At 37.2% G+C, this 27,269-nt stretch overlaps 1 protein-coding gene across 4 annotated transcripts in view; it reads right to left on the bottom strand.

Moving 5' to 3' along the window:
• The window catches only part of RASGRF2 (Ras protein specific guanine nucleotide releasing factor 2), a 336,767-nt gene that overhangs the window by 132,173 nt on the left and 177,325 nt on the right, over positions 1 to 27,269 (bottom strand). For all 4 annotated transcript variants that reach the window (XM_007487377.2, XM_001363496.3, XM_001363426.4 and 1 more), the window contains exon 17: positions 24,997 to 25,086. In XM_007487377.2, coding sequence (XP_007487439.1) covers positions 24,997 to 25,086 — 90 coding nt within the window. The remainder of the gene's footprint in view (positions 1 to 24,996; positions 25,087 to 27,269) is intronic.

The raw sequence follows: 27,269 nt of genomic DNA, 5'->3' as shown, positions 1-27,269 counted from the left end.
TTTCACACAAATAAAGTGTCAAGATTGGAGATAGAGACCTCTGGAACACTACGCGTTGACTTTGACAGGCACTGCAGTGACAGTTTAGACAGCAAAGGATTGTGGGGGAGAACCATTGTCTTATAATTCTAGAGAGCCCATGGTCTTTTGATTCAGGAGGGAGAGCTGGGAAATTCAGTTCTGAGTGGCTAAGAGATCCCCCAAAGCCACCAGAGGACTCAGATTTCCTGCCTTTAACTCCTGAAGCAATATTCTCCAAGAAACTGATCCCTACTGTTTCCTCCACCTGCCAGCAAGATCTCTGCTCCTGAGGAGGAGCTGGAAAGAGACTCACACAATACCCTGAGCCCAGCCCTCTTGCTTCTTTTGGTCTCTCCTATCCTTCTCTGAACTGATTTGGGATTTAGTGATAAGATACATTAGTTTAGAGATTAATAGAGCAGTTCAGCTGGAAAGGGGCTGAGACACTTGGGGGCTTGGCCACCTGCCCCATGATCCAGCTGCTGGGAGTTTAGTTGACAGGGCAAACCCTTCCCATATTCCTTCAACACTTTCACCATTTTCCCATCAAAATAAATACTTAGTCTAAGTCAGATCTGGGTTTGGTTCAATTCCATAACAGGAGCGGTGTTGGGAAGTTGAAGACAGGATTCAAAGTTTGAATCCTATCCTTCCTGTGGCAAGATCAGTTTAGGTCTGTCACACAATCTCTTCCACCGAACGTTGAAAGGGAAACAGACATCTTTTCCCCTTAGTTTGTACTCTCTCAGTGCTCAAGGGATACAGTTGGTTAAAATATCCCTTGATAAAGGAGAGAGAAAATCTCCTTCCTTTCTCTCTAGAGGTAACCACAAACTCCTGTTTCAGTTCTCCTAAGGAGGGACAGATCTTGCCATCTTCCCTTCATCAAGGTTTCCCTCAACTCCCATATTCCCTCACCACTTTATTCACTCAACTGTCTCCACTGGTATCACATCTAAGCAGTGGGACAAACCATCCAACCCTTTCCATTAAAAAGAAGGGAAGTCCTCCTTCTTTTTTACAAAAGTCAAATCAAAACAACTGGAAAAATATTAATGGATCATGGGTAGGCCAAGCCAATATAATAAAAATGATAATTCTACCAAAATTAATTTAATTATTCAGATCCATACCAATCAAACTACCAAAAATTATTTTACATAACTATAAAAAATAATAACATTTGTCCTAGGTTCAAATCTGGCCTCAGACACTTCCCAGCTACGTGACCCTGGGCAAGTCACTTGACCCTCATTGCTTAACCTTTACCATTATTCTGCCTTGGAACCAATACACAGTATTGATTCCAAGATGGAAGGTAAGGGTTTTTAAATATATAATAATAATAATAGTTATTATTATTATTATTATCCGGAAGAACAAAATTTGGTCAATAATTGCAAGAGAATTAGAAAAAATGTGAAGGATGGTTCCAAATCTCAAATTGTACTATAAAGCAATAATCAAATAGTCTAGCACTGGCTAAGAATTAGATGGTAGATCAATGGAGTTTGATTAACCCAAAGATCCCAGATTTTAGAAAAAGAAATCACTGTTTAACAAAAACTGCTGGGAAAATTGTAAAACAGTATGGTAGAAACTAGGTAGAGACCAATGTCTCATACCTTATACCAAGATAAGGTGAAAATGGATATATGATTTAGACATAAAAAGTGATAACTAATTAGGGGAACACAGAATAGTTTACTGGGCACATCTTTAGAGAAGGGAAGAATTTATGACCAAGCAAGAGATAGTATTATAGGCTATAAAACAAATAATTTTGATTATACTAAATTTAAAAGCTTTTGTACAAACAAAACTAATATAACCAAATCAGAAGGGAAACAACAAACTGGGGGAAATTTTTATGACAATTTTTTCTGATAAAGGTCTCATTTCTCAAAGTTATAGAGAACTAAGTAAAATTTATAAGAATACAAGCCATTCCTCAACTGACAACTGGTCAAAAGATGTAAACAAGCAGTTTTCAGATGAAGAAATCAAAGCCATCAATAATCATATGAAAAAATGTTCTAAATTACTCTAGATTAGAGAAATACAAATTAAAGCAAACTGAGGTACTACCTCACACCTATAAAACTCACCAATATGACAGTAAAGGAAAGTGTTGAAGTTGGAAGGGGTGTGGAAAAATTGGGACACTAAAGCATTGTTGGTGGAGTTATGAACTGATCCAACCATTCTGGAGGGCAATTTGAGAACTATGCCCAAAAGGCTATAAGACTATGCATACCCTTTGTTCCTGTAATGTCACTCCTGGGTCTATAACTAAACATAAACTATAAACTAAAAAAAAGGGGGGGGGGGGAAGAACCTACTTGTACAAAAACATTTATAGCAGCTTTTAGTAGTGTCAAAGAATTGGAAATTGAGGGGATGTCTATTAATTGGGAAATGGTCGAACAAATTGTGGTACATGTTGGTAATGGAATACTATTGTGCTATAAGAAATGATATGCAAGATGATTTCAGAAAAAAGCTGGAAAGATCTGCAGGAACTGATGCAGAGAAAAATAAGCAGGACCAGGAGAACATTGTACACAATAACAGCAATATTGCACAATGATCAACTGTGAAAATTTGGCTATTCTCAGCAATGCAATGATCTGGGACAAACCTGAAAGACATGTGATGGTAAATGCTATTCACCTCCAGGGGGGAAAAAAAAAACTTTTGGAATTGGATAGATGTGGATCAGAGCATACTATCTTTAACATCAGTGTATTTATGGTTTTATTTGGGGGTTTTAATTATGTTTAAGTTTACTCTTACAAAAATTACCAACATGGAAGTGTATTTTGCATGATAAAATTAAAATAAAAACAAAGGAAATTAATTATATTTAAATATGATCATGAATATGTATTTTTTTAAACTTTGATCACCTCAAGTTAGGATCTCCTGCTCTAATGCTCTAAAGGTAATAGATGAACTATCAGTTTGCAAGGACGGAAATCATTTCATACCTGGAGTTCCCAATACCAAAGATGTCACAAGTCCAAATCATGCGGTAGGCATGAAGGGAACAAAAGCCTAAACCTATATTAATGCAAGCAATTATGTTGCTACTATGAGTACAACTAATATAGTTTCTATGAAACTGAGACTGATACTAAAAAGAGGGAGAGGGGACCACAAAGATCTGAATAAATGTCACTGCAAAGCAAGAGATTTTGTTTCTCAGTCCAATGTCAGCAAGGTCAGTTTCTAGGCTTCTTGCCACTGCTGGATATATGTTTGTCTTATTATAATAGGCAACCAAAATGGGATTATGATATAGTCAATCTATGATACATAGTTGCTGTTTTTAAAAAGAATATATTCTAGGAATTGCATTTCTGGTGGCTCAAGCTGATGAAAATTTATCTGGATAATGATGTTTTACTGTTTTTAATCAATTCTGTAATGTGTGGAGAGTACTAAAAATGAATATCAGGCTCAAATGAAGGGGGATTACAAACTGGTAACATCTGTGGGCTATATACTTAATTCTATATCTGATTAAACATCCAAACCCAAACTCTAAAGCTTTCAAATTGGTCATTCAAAGTTATACTAAGAACACGAGTAGACCCTGCTGATTATTTTTTTCCTTTATAGAGATACTTCAAAGTCTTCTTAGCTGATTGTTCCATTTCAACCAGTCAGCTCTGCAGCTTTCCCAAGGCTTGCCAATCCTGCAGTTGGAATGACCAGGTTACAATTAATTTAGACAGCAGGTGTTCTACTTTCTCTAGAATAATTATTCCTTGCTACCAGACACACGTGCAAACTTCAGTTATGTTCATTTGGGTCCTTAGGATAGACTGTTGCCAGCTAACCTGGTGATGTTCAAATTCCTAAGTTATAATTCAATAAATCCAGAAGTTTGTATCTTTACAAAGAAAAAAGGGGAAAATAGATTTCTGTGAACAAGAAGTTGACTAGTGAAAATGCTTTGTAGCCATATTGACCTTTCTTTGAATATTATGCCCTGTAGCTTTTAGTTTAAGGAATAAACTTTGCTAATGTGATATTTTTCTCCTTGTTGATAAGTCCAATATTCTCTTGGGGATGCAGAGCTGAGAATTATGAAACATCACTATGTTGTGTGAAATTAAAACTACAAATAACTCAAAAATTCAGGGGCAGACTAGTGCATGAGAGGCAGCATAAAAAACTTCACTGAAGGCATCTGTAACCAGAAAGAGGTGGGCTGGCCATGCTCACTGGAAAAAGACAAGAGATGGAGAGTCCAAGTTGTACAGTGGTAACCCCAGATATTAAAAGGAGTAGAGGAAGGCTTCCAACACACCAAGTGAAACCTCTCTATATGACTGCTGGCATGCCAAGAACAAGAATTTCACAAAATGAGAAGGCATAAAGTGGTAAGGACCAGTAGAAAGGACACACACTAATGAGACAGTTGATCTACCAAAGTAACTATCTGCAGACAAGATTTTAGGATCATTGATCTAGATCTGGAAGGAACTTCTGAGATCACCTAGTCCTGTTTTCACATTTTATAGATGAGGAAACTGAGGCCCTAATGAAGTTAAGTGACTTGCCCAAGTTCGTTCAAGTAATAAGACAGTAAGTATCAGAGGAGGGACTTGAACCTCTGTCATCTTTTTTTCCAGAGTAATCAGTCTTTCAACCGTGCCATATAGTTTATTGAAAATAACAACTATACTAATAGTTCAACAGAATTTAGCATTTGATTGTCAGATTACTTTGTTGTTCAGTCGTTTTATCAGTTGTGTCTGACTCTTTGTGACCCCATTTGGGGTTTTCTTGGCAAAGATACTGGAGTGGTTAGCCATTTCCTTGTCCAGCTCATTTTCCAGATGAGGAAACTGAGATAAATAGGGTGAAGTGACTTGCCCAGTTTCACACAGCTAGTATTTAAAGCCAGATTTGAACTCAGAAAAACAAGTCTTCCTGACATCAAGCCCAGTGTTCTATCTATCTAGCTGCAGGCTACCTAGCTGCAGACAAAAGGAAGTTAAGTGACTTACCTAGGGTTACATAGTTAATTTTTGAGGCTGGATTTTAATTCAGGTCTTCCTGACTCCAGGCCCATCACTCTTATCTAGTGCACCACTGAATGAATGAAGGATGATATGAGAAAATAAGTATTGTTTTATTAGTTTAGAGATAAGAAATAGGGTGGCTGGCTCGAGAAAGAATTGGAGTTTGAAGAAGAATTGAGAGAACATATCAATTTCAAATGTTGACAGTTATAACCAGTTTTCTCTGTCAATTACTCTCTCTGGCAGTTGGCAGAGACACACTCTCAGAGACTCTCCTCAGGGCTGGAGGAGGTAACATCTTTGCCTCTCTCTCTGTCTGAGGGAAAGACCCAAAGGAGCTTAGTGTCTTCCTTCCCCAACTTGGGAAACACTATTGACTATCTATTTTATATCTGAGAAGACCAAAGAAAGATCTGGCTTTTAATTTGGACTCTGAGTCTGCTAAGTCCGTTAAGACTCAGAGTCCTAATGTGATTCTTGTTGAGACTCAACCAGTTAGCCTTTGCTATTTTATAACTGGAAGGAGAAGTTAAGAATTATAAGGATATAAAGGATATAGTGGTAGTATCCTTATATAGTATATATAGTATATATATACATATATATATATGTAGTAGAATAGTATAAATTTGGGTTAGTCAGATCAAGGAGGATTAGTGTAGCCTGTGAAACACAGGAGAAGTGGTTCCTTGTGGAACCAGGGAGTTTATTTGGGTGGATTTAGAATCCTTTAAAATTAGAAATCCTTATTATCCTTATATATTTCAATAAATTTTATTTTTTATAATAAGTGTGTCTTTAGTGTCCTTGTGCCTGGGCCTGAAAGGAAGTTCACATTTGAGCTTTACTTTATCATTGAAGATACTTTTGATTACATCTATCAAAAGTATCTGAACAGTTTTGAACCTGTATTGGCATAGTTTTCCCATCTATTTTTATGTAACTTGCCATTATTATTTTTACATAGTTAATGTTTGAGGCTGGATTTGAACTCAGGTCTTCCTGACTCTAAGCCCATCACTCCTATATACTGCACCACTGAATGAATGAAAACAGCCAAACATCTTCTATCTCAAATCATCTAGTACAGAAGAGAAAGACTGGCACAGTTGACTCTTCCTTTTTGTGTACAGTGCTACTGCATCATCTTTTAAGGAAATCCTGATCCCTTGTCCAAAAACCAAAATGAACCATTTTCCCATTCAGTCTCACCACATCTTATTTCAATGGCATAGGAAGGCATTTTTCTCAACTTTCCTTTCTCTTGCAGAGAGAGTTAGTCATGGTAGTATACCTGAGACAAGTACTGACTGCATGGAGACCTCATTTTGCTGGATAAAGATATGTAGAGTCTCAACTGATGTGGGCACAAGGCCAAGTTAACTTTGATATTTCTTGGTTACTACCTTCATGCTACCCTACTAAGCACAAAATCAAGTGATTATTTGTGCTATTCTTTAGCTGTGCAGCCAGACAACAGAATAATTCAAAACAATTTGTTTTCAAGGCTACTTCTCACTAAATGAATTGCCTAATGTTCCATGATGAAGCCTGTGGTACAGAAGAGATCAAATATGGGAAAAGGGGGGAGATTAGGGAGGTCTCAATTCAATTTGATGAAATCTCCTTAATTCACTTGATGATATTACAAGGGCTAGACCTTTTCCTGGTTCCCAATGACTCAGACTGTCTCAGAGATGACTGGTGTCCATGGGGGAAGTCAGGGAGGGAACAACACTACAGACTCTTGTCAGAATAGCCAACTTTTTTCCAGCTAAAGCCATATAAATGGCTTGTTATCTTTTTTGTCCTTTTTTCTTTTCCTGTGGTCTCTGCCCCTCAGACTTCTTTAGTGTCAGCCTCATGCTGACCTGTCATATCCAATCTATTTCCAAGCCTTGTCAATTCTTACCTTCATGATATCTTTCCTACATGCTCCCTTCTCTCTACTCACATAGCTGCCACCCCAGTAAATGTCCTCATTACCTAGTCTGTTGATTCATCTCCCTGCCTCAAGTCTTTCCTCACTCCAATCCATCCTCTACTCAGCTATCCAAGTGCAGGTCTGACCATGTTACATTAAAAAAAATTTTTTTCCTAGCTAGGTAACCCTGGGCAAGTCACTTTAACCCCTATTGCCTAGCCCTTACCACTCTTCTGCCTTGGCAATACACAGTCTTTGTTCTAAGATGGAAGGGAAGGTTAAAAAAAAAAAACTCTTTGCAACCTAACCCTTTCCTATATTTCCAGTGGTCTTACACCTCACATCCTTCTATTTGGTGGTCAAGCAATCTTTCACATAATTTCTCTCATATAAGACTCCATTTCCCCTTCATAAAAGGAAAACTAACCTTCATGTCTGCTTCCTCACTTACTTGGCTTCCACCAAGACTCGATTCCAATCCCACTTTTTGCAGGAGGCCTTTCCTAGTCTTCTCCTTGGTTAATACCTTCCCTCTGAGATTTTCTTCTCTGTACAGATCTTGTGTGAACATAATTCTGTGCATTCAAATGAACTCTTTGAGGGTAGGCATTATTTTTGGCTTTCATTATATTCCCAGCACTTATCACAGTGCCTAGACTTTGTTATTGTTTCAATCATGTCCAACTCTTTGTGACTCCATTTGAGATTTTCTTGGCAGAGATACCAAAGTGGTTTGCCATTTCCTTCTCCAGCTTACTTGATAGACTAGGAAACTGAGGCAAATAGAGTTGGTTAAGTGACTTTCTCAGGGATATAGAGCTAGTGTACATCTAAGGTAAAATTTGAACTCATGAAGATGAGTCTTCCTGACTCCAGGTCCAGGGCTCTCTCTATCATACCACCCAGCTGCCCCAGAAAAGCTTACCTAGAATAGCAAGAACTTAATAATACTACTTGATTTGACAACAGCAAGGTTGGGGGTGGAGATTTGTTCTCCTCACTCTTCTGTGGAAAATGGTGACTGGCAGGAAAGCAAGTGTTGGCTTACAGAGAATCACCTAGCAGAACTGAAAAAGAACCTCTGGTTTTCCATGTTTTCACTGCTGTTTTTTGCCTGTTTTCTTGTCTGAATGGAGTTAAAAAACTATTGTTCCTAAGAATGGATTTTCAAATTGAACAAATAGGAAAGTTCTTATGTTAGGATACTAGCATCTCAGAAGAAAAAGAGTGGAAAAGAATGCCCTTTTGAGAAGAAGGAAAATCACTTTTTAGTTGAAAGAGGAAAGCCAAATCATAGGAAATTCTTGAAATTACTAACTTTCCACAGCTATTGTTACGAATTGGTCAGGTACCGTAGCTGAGGTGAATAGGGAATGCTGGTCAACTGTCTCTGATTGACTTGATCTTCTGGGGATAATCTAATGGACTATTTGAGTGTTTTACATTGGTTTTATATTGGTTTTTTTTTTTATATTGGTTCACGGGCTCTTATGAGACCCAGGTCCTATGCAAAATTTCCTAAGAAATATGACTTAGGGGACAGTGACGCTGAATTGGAAATAATATGATAGAGAATAAACTGAAGAAGAGATAGACAATGAAATGCTATTATCACATATGCTTTCTCCAACCTTGAGCATCCCATAACACAACAGATACTATCTATTGAGAAGACGACACCAGGATTGGTTTGAGTTCCATAGGGTAGCAAACAACACGAAACCTTATAAGAACACAGATTGGTACTAGGCATAAGATCTGACACATGATCCACAAAGAAACCTTGATCAAATCAGGAAAACACCTAAGCCTTAATGACAAGTCCTGGCTGAAAAAGAAAAACTGAGACAACTCAAAATCCCCCAGTAAATGGAGATGGGAAACATCATGAATGCTATAGGAGCGTCTTACCCAAACCAAAGATATTGCATGGAACCATGAATCTGAAACCATAAGCACCAAAACAGATTACAGAAGAGAACTGAAACAGGTTACCCATATCCCTCATCCTCCACCTAAAAAACAACATCTCCAGGGGGAGCAAGAGAGGGAGGACATCCCATGTAGATATTAACTAACAGTTTCATGTATCTCACATTAAATATCACTATGCCCATGATAACATGCCAGAAGACAACTTAATGGAAGCCCAAGAATCCATACAAACACAGATGCCTCAAGAACAGCCCTTGATAAACAGAGAGCCCATGAAACCAAAAAAAAAATACACAGGAAGAAATAGAGATACTGAACAGAGACAGATAAACCGAAACAGAATAATGCTCAACACAGATAGTAAACATGTATACAAATCTCCATCTCAAGCCTATACTAAAATATCATTAACCTCTACAATCAACCACATAGGAATATAATAATTGCCTAACAATAACACATTAAGAAAGATATCTACAGTCAGTACATAAAAAACTCACTTGAACACATGAAGATGGCACAAACATCCTGTATAAAGTTTCACTCACATGCATCAACATATTCACTCTTACACACATGTACATGTTAATCTTCCATACACACATGATCCTGTAGTTCCAGATACCTGAGATAGTCTTTCCAGATGAAACAACAGGCAAATATATATCCTGTAAGGAGAAGGTACAGACATGGGACTATTTCAAACAACACCAAAGGATGGAATACACAATGACAACTGGAAAGAACTTTGAATCAAAGACATTATGGGGAATGAACTTCAGGAAAATGGGTCACATAAGATTAATTGCCAATCACATAAATTTCACATATAGGGAATTGCATCCACATGCACATTGAATCAACACAGGAAGAATGAATGATAGATCTTCAGGCAATATGAGAAGAGGATTTTCTGAAGAGGAATAAATATGTATCCACCACGACATATCTAGAATATGAACAAATTTCACACTGACATTAGGGGCTATGCTGTAAATAAGGACAATCCATAAATTGTATATCTGTAAATAGATCTCTAGTACCAGAGGATATGTATATATGTATAAATAACATATAACATATGTAAATGTGTACAAATAACAGACATGTACATATGTAATATATTAACGAGCTAATCCACTAATCTAGATAGATAGGAAAGAGTTAACAGACAGGGACAGAGTAGTTTAGGGTGGAAAAGGGAATATTGTAACTAGAGAGGTAACATAGGGGCAGAATAAATCAGTTTTCATTAGATCCAAGTTAATATATATATATATATATATATATATATATATATATATACATATAAATGTTAGGAATTATTACATTGGAATTAGTATCACATAAGGCATAGGATAGTTCAATTTTAATTGAGAGTTAAATTTTATATTGATTGCAATAGGAATGACCTTTGTATTAAGAAATTGTTATACTATAAAAAACTTTGTTGGCACATAATCCTAACCCTCTTCCCACAACTCAGTCTTAGCATAAAATAAGACCTTAGGATAGCAAATAGACAGATTAGGATAAGATTTATTATTTTGGGAGGGGGGAGGTTAGATGGGAGCAATAAGTATCATAGATGGATTAGAATAGATATAGAAGGTAAGTAACTGGCATGGGCCAGGGTGACACCATGCAAACAACAGAAAATGGAGGATTGGTGACAGAGACTGGCACTAGGGGAAAGGTGCCAGGCTGAAGAGGATGGCTCTTTCTCCTCATCAGGGGAGGGTCCCCAGGAGATTGGAATCTTGAGGAAGAAGGAAAAAAGTTCCCTCTGAAGTGCAGTTGGTCTCTCAGTCTGGAGAAGCTGAAGAAGGAGGGGTGAATAAGATTTCCTCCAGAGGGTTACCCACTTTTTCTTGCTTGTGACTGAAAATCCTCCCCCCCCCCCCCCCCGCAAAAGCACTTCCTAATTGAAGAGATTCAATGAAGAGAAACCTGAGAAAAGGCATTTTGAATCTCTGTCGGACTTTACCTCAGCTCCTGTTGCCCTGGGTCTGAACTGTGGCCAAGGGGCCAAACCCAGGGTCAGTCAACTTGATTTTCTCTCAGGGGGCTTAGGCTGCCAAGGCCTGAGTTCTCCCCAAACTTAAGGAGGGATGGAAAAGGTTTTAGCTAGAGAAAGGGACTCCCATCCCCCACTTTCCTTTCCCATTCTTTCCCTGCCATTTATTCCTTTGTATTACCCTGATTGAGTTAACTGACATTAAAGTAGTTATCTTTTCCCCAAGCTGTGAATCAAGTGTGAGTGAACAGATCAAGGGGGGAGAGACATCTTCCTAAGAAGAAACATTTTAGTCTCTAGTAGTGGAGGGGGGACAAGAGGGACAAGAGCAAATCTGGGAGAGCAGCCTTAGCTAAGGAGGGAAGGCAGAAGGGGGAAAATCTTCAAACACCCTCTCCTCTTTCTGAGCCAACCCTAAACCTCAGCTGTCTTTCCTAGACCCTGTTTCTTTTACCATCCCCAAATCTTTTTCTCCACTACAGCATTTTCTGTGGTGGGTGAAATGATGGTTATACAAATATGAAATATCCATATTACACATTGAATAGCTGTGCAGGAATTAGAGACTCTTTTGCTCATTTCTGGGAAAACCTATAGATGAACTATATGATGATTCTATTTAGAGATTTTCTTGGAAAATTCCAAGTTGGGGCAACAAGTCAAAGAATGAGAAATGGAACTGGATGCCTCTGAGGGAGTGTCAGGGATTGAGCTTAATCTGTATGAGACTAGATTCTCTGCAAGGCCCTAGGCTACACATGCTTGTGTTATTCCAGGAGTCTCCTGTTTCCCTTACCAAACCAGATGGCCAGTCCTACCACCTCTTGGGAGGGAGAGGGGGAAAAGAAAGGGGTAGAGAGAAGAGATACAAGTAGGAGGAAGAGGGGAAGAAAGTGAGCAGGGGGGAGGAGGGAGAGAGGGAGGGAGAGAGAGAGAGAGAGACAGACAGACAGACAGACAGACAGACAGAGAGACAGAGACAGAGACAGAGAGAGCGAGCGTGGGAGAGAGAGCAATTTATACTATAAACTCTGCTGCAAGGGGGAGATGCAAGCTGAAAGTCAACCTGCTGGTAAGGAGATAGGAAAGTTCAGAGGTTCACAAATAAAACTTAAAAAGAAAAGAAAAGAAAAAGAAAACTCTTTACTTCAGTCTTAGAGTTGAAACTAAATATCAATTCCAAGGCAGAAGAGCAGTAAGGGCTAGGCAACTGGGGAGAAGTGGCTTGCCCAGTGTCACATAGCTAGGAAGTATCTGATTCCAGATTTGAACCCAGGACCTCCCATCTCCAGATCTGACTCTCTAGCCATTAAGCCACCTAGAAGTAGAATTCTGAGTGAAGTAAGCATGGTCAGGATATTTTATGAAATGGTGGTCTAGACTAGAACTTGCTCATAAGGAGAGTGGGCCACAAGGAAAAGGCACCTACAGGATGCAAGACTGATGAAAAAGTCATGCCCAGAGTGTGAGATTTGAAGCCTCATGTAAGTGAAATGAGCATGACCAAAGATGCATTATGAAGTGAAAGGAGAACTCCTTGATTTTAGAAAGTTTTCAGAATTGCCGCGAATTCAACAGGGGAAAAGGAAGAAAGTAGAGCTGGCAGGCATCAGGAGTCTTAATCTACCTTTCCGGTACATTACTTCCCAAAGACAAACAAAACAAAAACTCCTCCTTTAATATCAATGCCCCAATTTACGTTCATACAGTTTTGAGGAACCAAGCTTCTGAACTTAATACCAACTGAGTAGCATATGTCCACCTTAGACTTATCATTTGTTTAAGTAGCAGTACTGTGAAACCAATGAAGAGTTGACTAGATCCTCACCCTTTTCTGTTGTATGCTTCTTCTGAAAGGGTGAATATTTCTAAGAGTCTTGTTTATACTGCAGTGGGGTTCAAATTGGGACAATCCAACCTCTTGGGGTGCCAGGATGGCTGTGGAAAGCGTTATGTGTCACAAAGGCAAACTTCAATTTTATCTTAAAATGATAATTACAATTTTTAAATCACCACTATGGCTTTACAATAGCTACCCAGGGAGGTTCTTCTTGGTTTGAAGAGGAGTATTTAGCCATTAAGTTTCCTCCTATTGCTAAGCAACAGTTTTGTTCAAACCAAAGTGTTCCCTGATTCTGGAGCTGCAGGAAAATAAAAGTCTATTCAATTCCTGGAAGAGCAGGTGAATATGCAAGGGAAAGAATGGGTAGATGTCTTGAAGTATAAGAGAAATCTGAGCGAATTCTTCATTTCAGTCCTGTTCACTAGATTTCAAAATATTGGTGAGCACCTCGCGTGTGAGGTGTTCCATTCTAGGGACAATCAAATAAGTATGCCTTTGTTGTTACTTCATTCTGAAGGGAAAAAAGCCAAACTTCATATATATTTTAAAATGAATTTAGCTAAACATTAATTTAATCAAGTTTTATTGAGGGTTTGGGGATAGTACCTAATAAGAACTGTAAAGTGTTTTTATTTCAACAAGAGTGTGTTGCTTAAATACCATATAAGAAAGGAAAGAATTGGAATTGGCCATTAATGTCATTCCTCTCCATTTTTGCCATTTAACTTCACATGCCTGTGAGACCTAGAAAATAGAGATCCATATGAGAATCATACAAATTGGTCCATGATACAAACCAATTCACATGTAAAAGACCACAAAGGTTAGGGGATAGAGTCCAGAGTAGGGACACTTCAGAGATCTAGGTGGCATAGCTGCTTACTTCAGGTAAGCCTTTAAGGAGAGAAAAGTTATGGGAACTGAACTATGCACTTTTGTTTTGCTTTTTTACCATTAAAAAAAATTCCCTCCCCCAGTTATATGATTCTTCTTCTCTCCCTTCCCTTTTCCATCCCCACTCTAGGAGCTGGCAAGCAATTCCACTGGGTTATACATGTATTATCAGTCAAAACATATTTTTAATTTCTATAATAATCTTTTAAAATCAAAACCCCAAATCATATACCCATTTACACAAGTGATATAAATCATTTGTTTTTCTCCTATGTTTCTGCTCCCACAGTTCTTTCTCTGGATGTGGATAGTATCTCTCCTCACAAGTCCCTCAGAATTGTCTTGGATCATTGCATTGCTTTTAGTTGAGCTATATAGTTTAAAAGATAGCATCTGAGAAAAGGATTTAGATCCCTGGGCCAGAGACTAAGGGACAAAAATAACAGATTCTTATTCAGGAATGCACTTTAAAAAGGTAGGAAAAATTAATTTAACAGGAGATGTATGAATCTGAGAGAGTTTTTAACTGAAAATAAAGAGGGCAAGAGATAATGGAAACTTGATATACCTTCAAATACCCTAGGGGAAAAGGCAGAAGAAAGATAGATAGTCATAAGAAAGAATACCTATGGAAAAGTACCGGATCCTAGGCTGAGATATCTACAGAATTGCTTAGAATATGATTATTAACCAAATGCAAAGCAACAGAATTTGCATTTTATCCTTGAGGCAATAAAAAGCTATTATAATGTCTGGAGAAGGGAAATGGATTTGAAAGAGAAGATACTGAAGGCAGGGACACCAATTAGAAGGTACTGATAATAGTCCAGGTGAGAGGTCATATAGAAGAAATGACATGGTTATTGGGAAAGAGAATGAATTCCATTTTGGACATGTCAAATTTGAGTCAGCTATGGGAAAAGGAGATGATGTCTAGCAGGTAGGATGGTGGAGATGTCTTGCTGAAGAGAGAGGGAGAGTGAAGAAGGGGGAGAGGAAGAGGAGAGGAAGGCTTAATATGTAGATCTGATTGATAGTCACTTACCTAGAAATGGCAACTGAATCCATGTATGGATCTCATGAGGCTGCCAAAAAATTTTTTTTAAATCCTTACCATCTGTCTTAGAATCAATATTAAATATAGGTTCCAAGGCAGAAGAACAGCTAGGCAATTGGGGTTAAGTGACTTGCCCAAGGTTACATAGCTAGGAAATGTCTGAGGCAGATTTGAACCCAGGACCTCTAGTCTTCAGAACTGGCTTTCCATCCACTGAGCAATCTAGCTGGCCCAAAAATAGAATTTTAAGAGAGAAGAGGAAAAAAAAAGGGGGGTGGTGGCTTGGGATGTATGACAGAAGACTCATCTTTTATTCACATCTTCCCTCAGACACTAGCTATGTGCCTCTGGGCAAGTTACTTAATTCTGTTTGCCTCTGTTTCCTAATCTATAAAATGAATTAGATAAATAAATGACAAATTACTTCAATATCTTTGCCAAGAAAACTCCATGAATAGTGTTGACATGTTGTGTCCATGGGGTCATGAAGAATTGGACACAACTGATCAATAATTCGTTGAATAGAATATTATTGGAAACTATTTTTATAAAATTTTAAACAATAGGAAATGATATAATGTAAGTTTATTATAAATGGTGACTGTTTCAATTGTACCTATTTTCCAGTACATGCACTTAGTAGGTGATTAATAAATGATTATGAACTAAATGACCAATGTAAGATTTAAATTAATATCCAATAACTCCAAGTATTATTTTTTATACATTTTATTAATAATCACTTGAAGTAGAAAGAAAATAAACTAAAAGAAATAGAACTTCAAACCTAATTATCTAACAAAAAGTAAACCCATGTGTGTAGATTCTCCTGGCTGGCATAAAGCCCACTTTGCCATCCATGATCAGGAGAAAAGAACACAAGGGGTGGAGCTACGCAAAACTTATATCTTCCCTATATTAGCACGTAACATGAGAGGGGACATGGGAAGCTGGGATTTAGAGTTCTGGGGAGCAAATCCTAATTACACAATTGAAACAAATTACTGTTAATATATGGAGTTCCTAGTTCATAAAATATAGAAGAAAAATGACAGAGAAGAACTTAAAAGAAAGAAGACAACTGATTCTACAGAGGTGTGAATGATCCAATTTTAAAGTCAACATAATGTCATGGAAAAAAGATCTGGTTTTGAAAATATTCTACTGTAAGAGTCTCCTATCTTGCCTCTAAGATCCAATTATACATTTATTCAGACTATTATTTATCATGTTACTTTTATATAACACTTGATTACAAGGATCTGGGGGATTGGGACAATTTAATAAATAAAATTTAAATTCTGTGAACCAGATTTCAATTAACTGTGACTCTAAGACTTCTGCTTTGCTTTAGAATAGATCATCAAAGATCACAGAATTTAAGAGACTGAAAGAACCAAAGAAATCCCCTTAACTACATGTGTCAAACTCCCTGACCATATGCCTATAAAACTCCCAAGAGCTTCCCAGATCAGATTAAAATATAATTAAAATGTTTAATAAAATATAATGAAATATAGATAATATTAATTTGTGATTTTCTATTAATGCCTACAGGGATTTGTTTCTATTTGAAGTTGACGTCACTGATCTAGACCAGCTTACTCACTTTACAGGAAAGAGTAAACTGAGACCCAGCAAGGTTGTCAGAATCACACTGAAGACTAAAATCAGAAGCTTCTGATGCCTAATTCAGTGGTCTTTCCTTTGTACCATACTATTTCTTCTCAGGATTATAGCTTTGTTTATGTTCTTTGTTCAGTCATTTTCAGCCATGACTCTTCATGACACCTCATTTGGGGTTTCTTGGAAGAAATATTGGATGATTTGCCATTTTCTCCTCTTTTGATAGACGAGGAAAAGGAGGCAGAGTTAAATGACTTGCCTAGAGTTACAGAGCTGGCAAGAGTCTGAGGCTACATTCAACCTCAGGTCTTCCTGACTCCAGACCAGACACTTTATCCAAGGTAACATCTTCCTGCCCACCAATAAATTTGATATAGTGCTTATCTGAATTGGTGGAGGAAGTTTCTACACTGAAAATTCTCTACATTGCAAATCTACTCTACTGATGAAATCATAGATCTAAACCATTCCCAAAACAGACACCAAAGACTGTTAACAATAGTTTCACCTAGGATTTATATCCATAATCACTAACTATAATCAATTATCACCAATTTTTATCATTATAATACTGTTTTGGTAGCTCCACTATACCAACTCATCAATTTCTAAGTGTTACACTTCTCTTTCCCCTAACAGTCCCCTGATGATCCTTAAAGTCCTTGCCCTACCTTAACATAGGTCAGGTGTGGCTAGACCTGAGTCTGTGCCCATGCATGAAGGAGAAAAATGATGTAGGAGAGAAGAGAAGGGTAAATCTGAAGGCAGAGTGAGCCCAAGATGAGGCACAATGGCATCCAATGGGTGTATGGGTAGGTAATGAATTTTTGGTGAAGCTGAATAAAGAGACTCCAACAAAATGAATATTGACATGTAGTACACCTCTTACCCTCTGGATGCCTGGAATAAGATTTTAATGGTGTGTTTTGCACCTTTGGGGCAAGACAGGTCAAGGAACAAGCAGTGAATGCATATGGAGCAGAGAAAGAGATGATCACTTAGAGGAAATCAGTGACTCATCCAAATTTCAGGCAGAAAACAGCCTGAGTTGTCTCAAGAATACAGCTAAAGATGCATAAGTTCCAGTCTACCTAACTGGACATCAGCCCTTTAGGAAATTTTTTGAATGGAAAAACTGAGGGCAGATTCTTGGTAGCTCCCCAATGGAAGTAACAAGGAAGAACTGGGTTCGTAGGTTTTTGACAGAATATTGGAAAGAAAGTTGTTGCCCATGGCAAAAATGGAAATGTTTTGCATGACTACATAGGTACGCACAAAGACAATCGTCATCCTTGGTTACCGAGAGACTACTACTACTATATATATATATATATATATATATATATATATATATTTCTAGACTCTGGTTCAAAATATATGGAGTATATTAAATGAGGCCCTGTGAATCTTATCAAGGAAGCTTTAAATAAGACTAGTCCAACCATTCTGAAGGCAGTTTAGAACTATGCTCCAAGAGCTATTAAACTGTACCTACCCTTTGACCTAATGATACCCCTAATAAGTCTTTGCCTTAAAGTGATAAAAGAAAGAGAAAAATGGGAACATATACAAACATTTTATAGCAATTCTTTCTATGGTAACAAAGATTTGGAAACTAAGGGGATACCTATCCATTGGGGAATAGCCAAGCAAATGATGCTGCATGAATGTGATGGAATATTATTGTGCTATAAGAAATAATGAAGGAGATGGGCTTGGAAAAACCTGGGAAGGCTTACATGAACTGATGTATGTGAAGTGAGCAGAACCAGGAGAATAAGTTACAAATTAACAACCATTGTGTAGAAATAAGCAATTCTGAAAGACTCAGTAACTGATTAACACAATGACCAACCATGATACTCATGACAAAACATGCCACCTATTTCCGGATATGGAAGTGATAGACTCAGGGTGCATATTGAAGCATACTGCCTGTTTTTTCTTCTTTCTTTGTCTTCAAAGGTAACATGGATATTTGTGTTGTATGCTTACACTTATTTCTAATGAGTTTTATCTTTCTGCCTCTCAATTAATGGGGTTGGGAAGCAGATAGGGAATTTGACACTAAAAATAAAATTTCAAAATAAATAAAAGGAAATCAAAGATGGTTAGACAGTAACACATATATCTGACTAGCTAGACGACACAGATCATAATAAGCAAAACACAGGGTTGCACAGCATGGAAGTGTCTAAGGACAAATTTGAACCCAGGACCTCCTATCTCTAGGCTTGCCCTCAGTCCATGAAGCATCCTAGCTTCCCCAAAAGCATTTTTTAAAACATAGATCTGAAGTCTATAATGTTCACCCGTTGCTTCTTAGATCTAACCTCTAGAGCAGTAATGTCAAACTCAAATAAAAATGGATTCCTACAAGAGGCATATTGGTTTAGAAAACCACATATTAAGATCATCTGTGGTAAACTGTATTTTTATTTTGTTTTCTTAAATATTTCCCAATTATATTTTAATCTGGTTCCAGCCCACTATAGGAAACCACAAAGTAAGATTATCTGTGGTGTAGTATATTTTTATTTATTTTGTTAAACTTTTCCCAATTATATTTTAATCCAGTTCCAGCCAGCTGGAGAGTTGTTCACCATTCTTTACATGGGATTGTTTCTAGGTCCCTCAGCCTCCTAGGTGCTCTGTTTTGTGGTTGACTGACTTCTGTCAGTCAGCAAGTTAGCAGACATTTATTCAGTACCTACTGTGTGCTAGGTACTGGGCTAAGCAGTAGGGATGAAGAGAAAGGTAATATCCCTACTCTCAAATGCATTGGATGGAACTGAAAAGAATACTCCAAACTAAGTGGAGTAAAGATTGATAGGATTATTTTCCTTTCCTTATTTTGCACAATGTACTTCTCCTTAATGAAGTGAAAGGTCATGCTTGCTCTTCTGGTTGGCATGCCACACTGCTGACCCATGTTGAATTTACAATCCACTAAAATTCCCAAATCTTCCTCATATAGAATGTTATGCAGCTAAGACTCCCTGTACTTCTACAGTTGATTTGGTTTCACTTTTCTCTGTTATATGTCATCTTTATAGATCAGTCTTGTCTGTATAATCTACTGATTTTTTTTTGTATTCCATTTCTGACATCCAATATATTTATTATCCATGTTAAATTCATGATATAAGCAAATGTGATAAGCATGCTTCCATCCATGTCCAAATATAAAAACAAGGAACTAGTAGTTTTGTTTTTTTAATGGGTAAGGTGGTTTAAAAAAATCTAGAAGATTTATTGTAACAAAGTGAAAACATCAGAATTTCTTAATTGTCAAGAGTTCTACCTCTAGGGTCATTAAGGAAGACCACTATTGATAAGGTCAACTAACTAAAACATAATTAAAATAGCCTGGATAATATCTAAATTTCAAGAAATCTAAGCTATCATATTTTTAAAACAGAGCAAAATTTTTCCTTTTTGTGTTTGATTTTGAGGAATTCAGTAGGAAAAGGTAAATAATCTATGGAGCAATATTTCAACCACATGCTGCCTCCCTGGTGGAGATTTTTCATTGTCCCTCTGGGTCTGAACTAACTAAAAGAAACTGGTGATTAAAAATCAATATAAAAATTTCAGAGTAACAAAACGAAAGAGTAATTCTCAAATACACTTATGAAAAACCTGGTGCAGTATAATTCTTATTGTTCAGAGACAACAGAAAATTGAAGTTCTAATAAGCTAGAACATTAGAGACTTTTAAAAAAATTGTGCTGATAAGTTTTTACACACATTCTGGAATAATATCTGTCTGAATAATTAGGAATGTGAAAGATTAGAGGTATCTTCTGAATCAATCAATCAAACCAGCCAACACCATTTAAAGAAACTGACAAGATACTCTATCCTCACACTTCTGGCAGCAACTTCTGTCAAACAGAGCCATGAACTGGGTGTGAGTAAGATCTAGACATTTCTTTGCATGATTGAATTAAGGCTTTAGCTTATATGTGACCATTTTAGAAGTTCTTGAAAGCCATCTGATGACATAGAGTGTTACTGCACAGAAAATGTTTTCAGATTAGGGAGACTTGGCCATCCCCTATAGGTTTTAAATAAAATAGAAAGTCAGTTCAAGTATTGAAACTGAGGACCTACATTGATCTTATCTAACCCCCTTTACCTTCCTTTTATTGGCAATCATTACAACCTCAAAAATTTGACCTGACTGTGGCCTCTGGGTTTTCTATAAAACAGCAAATCAGTTCAGAACTCAAGCACTGGACCATTTGGTTGTGAAGCCTCCAGCCAAACCCCTGAGAAAGACTAGATCACAGGGAAGAGATGTGAGGGGAAAGAGCAATCCTATCTATTCCCTGGCACTTGACCAGAGGAGAATGTCATGAACTTCAGAGAGTTGGAAGATTTTGACTTTTCAGTTGGTAACAACAGTTTCCCTGGAACAGCTACAATCAGTAGTGATATCTACATTGAGATGAGAACAAACTAGACACACTGAGGAAAGGGAGCCTCAAGTGCCTACAAAGAACTTAGAAGAAAGCTACAACAAACCCAAAGGGAACTTCATGAATACTCCTCTAGAGGAAGAAAAGGACTTCCAACAAGCAAGGGCCATGAGTGACGCCTTTGTAAGGGTGTGCTGAAACCAGCTCTAATCTGCTTATAAAAACTGACTATGAGTATTTCTATCTTGGAAATAGTCAGATATTATGAGTTAGAGCTTGACTTATTGTTGTTTTGAAATTGTCTAGTCTTAACAAAGTGATGGAGAAAATGTTAATAATGCAGATTAAATTTAAAAGTGTGTCATATGTACATATATTTTTTCCCCTGGAGAGCTGGTTGTAAATATTTACTAGCATTCCACTGAGCCTCTGACATATGTTCTATCTAATTTCAAGCCCACTTTTCTTGGATTTTTTTATGTACCAGTGGGAAAATATAAAACAGAATTTTGGTAATATATTAAGTACCAACTGTTCTTACTATACCATCTAAGTAAATATTTCTAGATAAAAGCTAATTCATTCTAGTGGACTGATTTCAACTGATAACCATGGAGGGTAAAGTATCCTGGTAGAGATTTATGAACTACAAAACTAGACAACCACCCACACCCTCAGCCTCAGCATTTTCCCTTGTATACTATGGTGAAACACAGCAGCCCCTCTGGGGATATAAATTGACAGCACAAATGGTCGTAGAGAAAGCCCCAAATCATTTTACAAACACACACACACACACACACACACACACACACACACACACACACACACGTACTCATTTCCTGTAAGAAGTTATCAAAATATTATCATAGTGTCATTTACTTAGTGTCAAAATAGTGTCACTTAGAGAAAAGGAGCACTGAATTGCGGACAGAAGAGCTGGCTTTGACATAAGGCAATTCATTTGAACTCGATGGGTTTTAGGTTATTTTATGTGTAAAAAGAGTGATGGAGGAGATGATTCTTTTTTGAGATTTAAAAAAACCTATTTTTAAAATTAAGAAAAATTAATAAATAAACCTCTATCTACAAAGTAGAACAGAGGATTGTACATGAAACTGTTAATCTTAAAGTACAAGTTTGCTTCTCCTTAATTTTAAGTATATAACATTAAACTGTCCTACTTTGTCTGTGTTTCCTTCTGTCTGTTCATCTGTTCTCTTCTGTTTATTTTTAGATTGTTTCAATAATGCTACTTGCAACTGCCACTTGGACTCATAATTTAAGTCCCCAGAGAAGGGTTATGGCTCATCTTATAATACTAAGGAAAGTTCTGAGGACTGGGAGGTGGTTTTCTTTTTGGCAACCTCTCACTAGGATTCAAACCAACTTCGTCAAACAAAAATCAATGCTCCTTCCAGGATGCTATACTATCTTTCAAAATATGTCCAGGCTGGATCTGTTTTTGATTCTTGAAATAAGTTAATCATCTAGGATTGAATCAGGTTTTTATAATTAGAATTAGATCAGCCCTATAATCTTCTGTCTATCTATAAAGTAGGATCAAAGTATCTGATAGACCATTTTTTGGTCCAACATTTTCCTGCCTCAATAGAGATGGATTTAGTAAGATATGTGTACATGTGTACCCAATGCTCTGTCTCTAAACTCAGTTCAGACCCAAGAGCTACTGTTGGCTACTTGATTGAGAAAAAAGGCATTATAAATGTATCTGATCTGACATTACTGGATTAAAAACAAAAGAAAGGCTACCATCTCTGTTCTCCCTAAACAACTATATTTTCCTATTATTTTCTTATTTATGCATTCAACTTAATTCAATTATTTCAATCCAAGAAACTTCTACTGAGCACCTATTAAATGCACTTTACTTCAACTCCATGCTAGAGGAGACAGAAGTTTTAAGAGGACAATATCTCTGACTTTTAAGGTAAAGAATAAACAATAACAGCAAAGACAGTTTATAAAGGGATCAGTATGCATTTATCTCCATGGGTGCAAGTGCAAGTATGACTATATATGAGGAAAATGAAATTTGGAGTTTAAATGATTTTCTAGAGATAACATTACTGATAAATGATAAAATTGGGATATGAATTCAGGGTTGTTGAAGTCATTTTAAAAAATGTGAATTAAGATTATGAGATAGTTGAACATTTTGAATATCTGAACAGATGATGTTTTGTGGCTTTTAGAAGCTTTCTGCTAGGCCATTCTCTGATCTGGTCAGTACCTGCATTTCCATTTTAATTCTTAGATAAATGAGAATAATACTTTTGGTGATTCCATCAAACTTTGAATTATTTGAGGTGAAAGTTGGCCACTGGCTGATAAATCATGAGGTAGTTATAGTTTAGTATATGTGAGATAATATGATATGGCTATTTCATTGTTTCTGTGCTAGTTGCAAAATAGAAAAATGAAATCAATTTTATGAGCACAACCTGACTGGCTCCACTGTTCCTTTTCCCTAGTTGTGATGTCACTTCTTGCCCTATCTCAGCTGTTCAAGCAAAGTGCCCCTTCCAGATCCTGACTGCTGGAGTCTTTATGCTCCCAGGACTCTAGTGGTCTGTGAATAGTAGGAAGTCTTCTTTTCTCTGTCTTCTATCATCCATAAACTAAACTGGTCTATTAATAATTTCCTTTCTTTTTTTATTATCTCCAAACCACTTCTTTCTTTCTATGATTATTCCAACTGCGTCCCAGACACCTTGTTCTTTGCTTCTCAACCCCAATGAGCTCTTTTAATACTATTAATAGTCAAGAAGCCATATGCACTTGTAGAGACGATAGCATTTTTGGAGCAGGAGGATAGCAAAAGCAAAGGAAAATCTGAACTGAGGTGAGAAGGCCGTGAGGGAGTCCACTGGGAGTCAAAAATCCCAGACTAATATTATCCTTAGATCAGATATTCTCAATCAACTTTTGGGAAAATTGTAAATCAGTTTCCTATCATAAACCTCAATGTTTAATCCTTTGGGTTCCAGAATTTGGTGGAGAAAAGTTTCTCATATCTAGAAAATGGAGACATCACTTTCACCTGAATTAAATTTAACAACTTCCGAAGGTTCCTGATACTCAGAGAATAAACTATTTAAAGAAACTTTCACCCTTGATTTATTTTTTTTTAATGGCAGGATGGTTTATGAGGATAGAAGGCAAAAAGAAATCCCTAGCTATTCAAAAATGTATAAATAACTGTTCTACGAGCATATCAAAGACCCTATTATTATTGAACAAAGCCCTTTCTTTTTATTGTATGGTAAAACGGAAGGAAAATGAAACAATATACATTATGATGAGTTAATTTGTTTCATAGTGTATCCATATCACTACAGACTGTTGATTTGGTTATTTAGGGAAAGACGTTTGAAGAACACTGGGCTCATTAAAAAAATCTTTGTTCCGTTTTTCCAAATGAAATATGTCTGACCAATGATCATGAAAATGAATCCAGCCAACCTCTGCTGTTTTCAGTTCCAAGATAATTTACATAATCACCGCAAAGGCCCACATTTATCAGGAAAATCGTTTTCTATTCTTGTTCACTTTTCAGGGAATTTACACAGGTATTTATTTACCTATTAGCTGCTAATGTGTGGCCCGTTTATAAATTAACAGGCTTAGGAAAATGGGCCTCTTTATTCTGCTTGAACACTGCCTAATTTTTCAAAGGACATAAGCAAGTATCTAAATGTCCACCATTGTAATGTAAACTTGGGAGAGCTACCAAGGGCAATATATGAAAACGTTTCTTTGAGCCACCCTGGCTATAGATCCTTTTTTTTCTCTTCAATTTAGCTTTCCTCATGGAGGCAACAGTTGTGAAATATGACATTAACCACCTCATCCTCCAAACAATAGTGATAATATTTTTCTACTGTCTATTTCAAAAACAAAAATCCAATTGTATGTATTTGTCCAAGTTCTTCCTCACCCTGAAAATTAAATGATGGATCTACAAAGGGAATGTATGTAAACAAAGCCAAAGATACCCCCCTTCTCCCCATCACCCGTACATATCATCTTCTTTCCACCCTCCTCACCTCTGTCTTCTGCATTCATTCAATTAAAATGGAAACACGTGTTCACAGGTGCTGAGATTACAGCCAGGAACAGCCTAGACAGGAGAGGAGGGAGGATTTCCCCTTCAACTGCCCAACAACCACTATTGCTGCCCCTCCGTGGCACTCACCTGGTGGACTCCCGTGTCCTGCAGCAGCTGTAGCAATAGCAAAAGCAGAGGCAGGAGAAACGGAGCAGTGGGTATTATCAGCCGTCTGTCCTGTGAGTTAAAAAAGGATGGTTTTATTGGGGGGGGGGGTGGCTTTATAGGAGTCTTCTCTTATACAATGCCCAATGTGGAAATATGTTTTGTAAGATGATCCATGTAAAATCCAGACCAAATTACCTACTGGGGGCGGGGCAGGAAGGAAGGAGAGGGAGACAATTTGGAGCTTAGAATTTCAGAAAATGTATGGGGAAAATTGTTATTACATGTAATTGGGAAAATAAAATATCTCGGGCAAAAAGCAATGGCAAGAGGGATAGCTATATGCACAAGCTCTGAACCCCAGACTGGATGGGAGGCTTTTTTAGTTGCCCCCCCACCAAGCCCTGACTTGCACGCTATTCCAATTCATAGACTCTACAAGGTATGATGACCTGGTTTTTGTGCCTACATAGACTAATTTGAAGTTTGGAAATGACTAGGAAGAGTCAAGACTTTTGTGCCCCGTTTGGGGGGTTAGGAGAAGGCTACTCAGCCTTAACTTTTGTAGATCTGTATGAACAAGACTCTGTCTAAAATGCCATTGAGCATTGAGGCACAGATAATGCCTACCAGGGAAGACAAGAAAGAAACAAGAGTCTTAAACCTTCTCTTAAGCCTTTGTCAGCTAGCACCTCATTTCTATTCGAGGTAGGACAAAATTATAAGGCCAGCTACAGGATGGCCCTGATTCACTGAAGCTTCCTTTTTCGTTTTCTTCCTTAATAACAAAGATTCCAAAGCACAGATTTGGAAATGGAGAAAATGGATAAGACCTTGTTTCCCTACCAATTAAAATGTTAAAAAGACAAAAGAAATAAAAATTGTTAGAAATATCATTGCCAGGGGGCAGCTAAGTGACTCAGTGAATTGACAGTAAAGCCTGGAGATGGGAGGTCTTGGGTTCAAATTTGACCTCAAATATTTTCTAGCTATGTGACCCTGGGCAAGTCACCTAACCCCCCACTGACCTCTTCTGACCTGGAATATTTAGACAGCATTGATTCTAAGAGGGAAAGTAATGGTTAAATATATATATATACATATATATATTTCATATAAAATATAAATTATTTATTATAGATATTTTAGAGCTATAAATTATATATATATAAAATAGCCTACACAGGGAGACTGAACTTCTTCCATATGTAAGGGAAGGCTAATAGGAACTCCCCTTTTTAGACTACTACTTTATGTACTTCCATCCCAGATGTGGCAGCTAGATGGTATAGTTTGGATAGAGCACTGGACTTTAAGTCAGGAAGGCTCATCCTACTGGGTTCAAATCTAGCCTCAGACACTAGCTAAGTGGCCTTGGGCAAAACTATTTGCCTCAGTTTCCTCAACTATGAAATGAGCTGGAGAAGGAAATGGCAAACCACTCCAATATCTTTGCCAAGAAAATTACACCTGGGGTCAAAAAGAGTTAGATACAACTGAACAACATCTCAGATATTTAAACTTACACTGGTACATTCCTGGTGGATCTGAAGCCAGTGACCCCTGTAGAACTGGTGGAACATGTCTGTATCTTGCCATGAGGCCAAGAAGAAACTGACTGATTCCCCAGGATTTCATTCTAGTAATCTGGCTTCAAATATGTATGAGTTTTTATGAATAATATCTTTATTTTTTCAGGTGTGGCTGATTCCTTGCCCCAAAAAGTACTTATTTATAAAATAACTGCCATAAGATGATGGGGAAAATGGACAAGAAGGCAACTTTAATAAGAGCCCATGATTTTGTATCATTACTGGTTCAACTTAAACATCCATTAGGCTCATACTATATTATCTCCTTCTCTGTGCATCTTTAAAAATAGGAACAGACTAAACATGGTCCTTCTTGAAGGCAAGGAGATAAGATACATTTCAAATTTTAGTGTTGTATACTTATTTTTTAATATAACTTTGTAACATTTCCTTTCTTAAAATTGATAGTCACAGGAGCCTGAGAGTTACTTTTTTTAATACTATAGTTCTTACTAGTTACTGTTGAAAGATGAAAATAAAGTGGAGACAAACCACTGGTTGATATTTTCAAGAATCCTAGGCCAACTTAGAAACCAGATTGCTCAGTAACACGAAATGCTATTTCTACTTGTTTAACTGGAATAAACTTAAATATGGTACATTAAAACACAGATGTGCATCATGAAATTTGGATCTGGGATGCTCCTGACAGGGATAAACTCA

The sequence above is a fragment of the Monodelphis domestica genome, chromosome 3 (assembly GCF_027887165.1).
Source record: "Monodelphis domestica isolate mMonDom1 chromosome 3, mMonDom1.pri, whole genome shotgun sequence".
NCBI classification, from domain to species: domain Eukaryota; kingdom Metazoa; phylum Chordata; class Mammalia; order Didelphimorphia; family Didelphidae; genus Monodelphis; species Monodelphis domestica.
The sequence above is the reverse complement of the archived record's forward strand: the minus strand, read 5'-3'. Positions and strand labels throughout refer to the sequence as shown.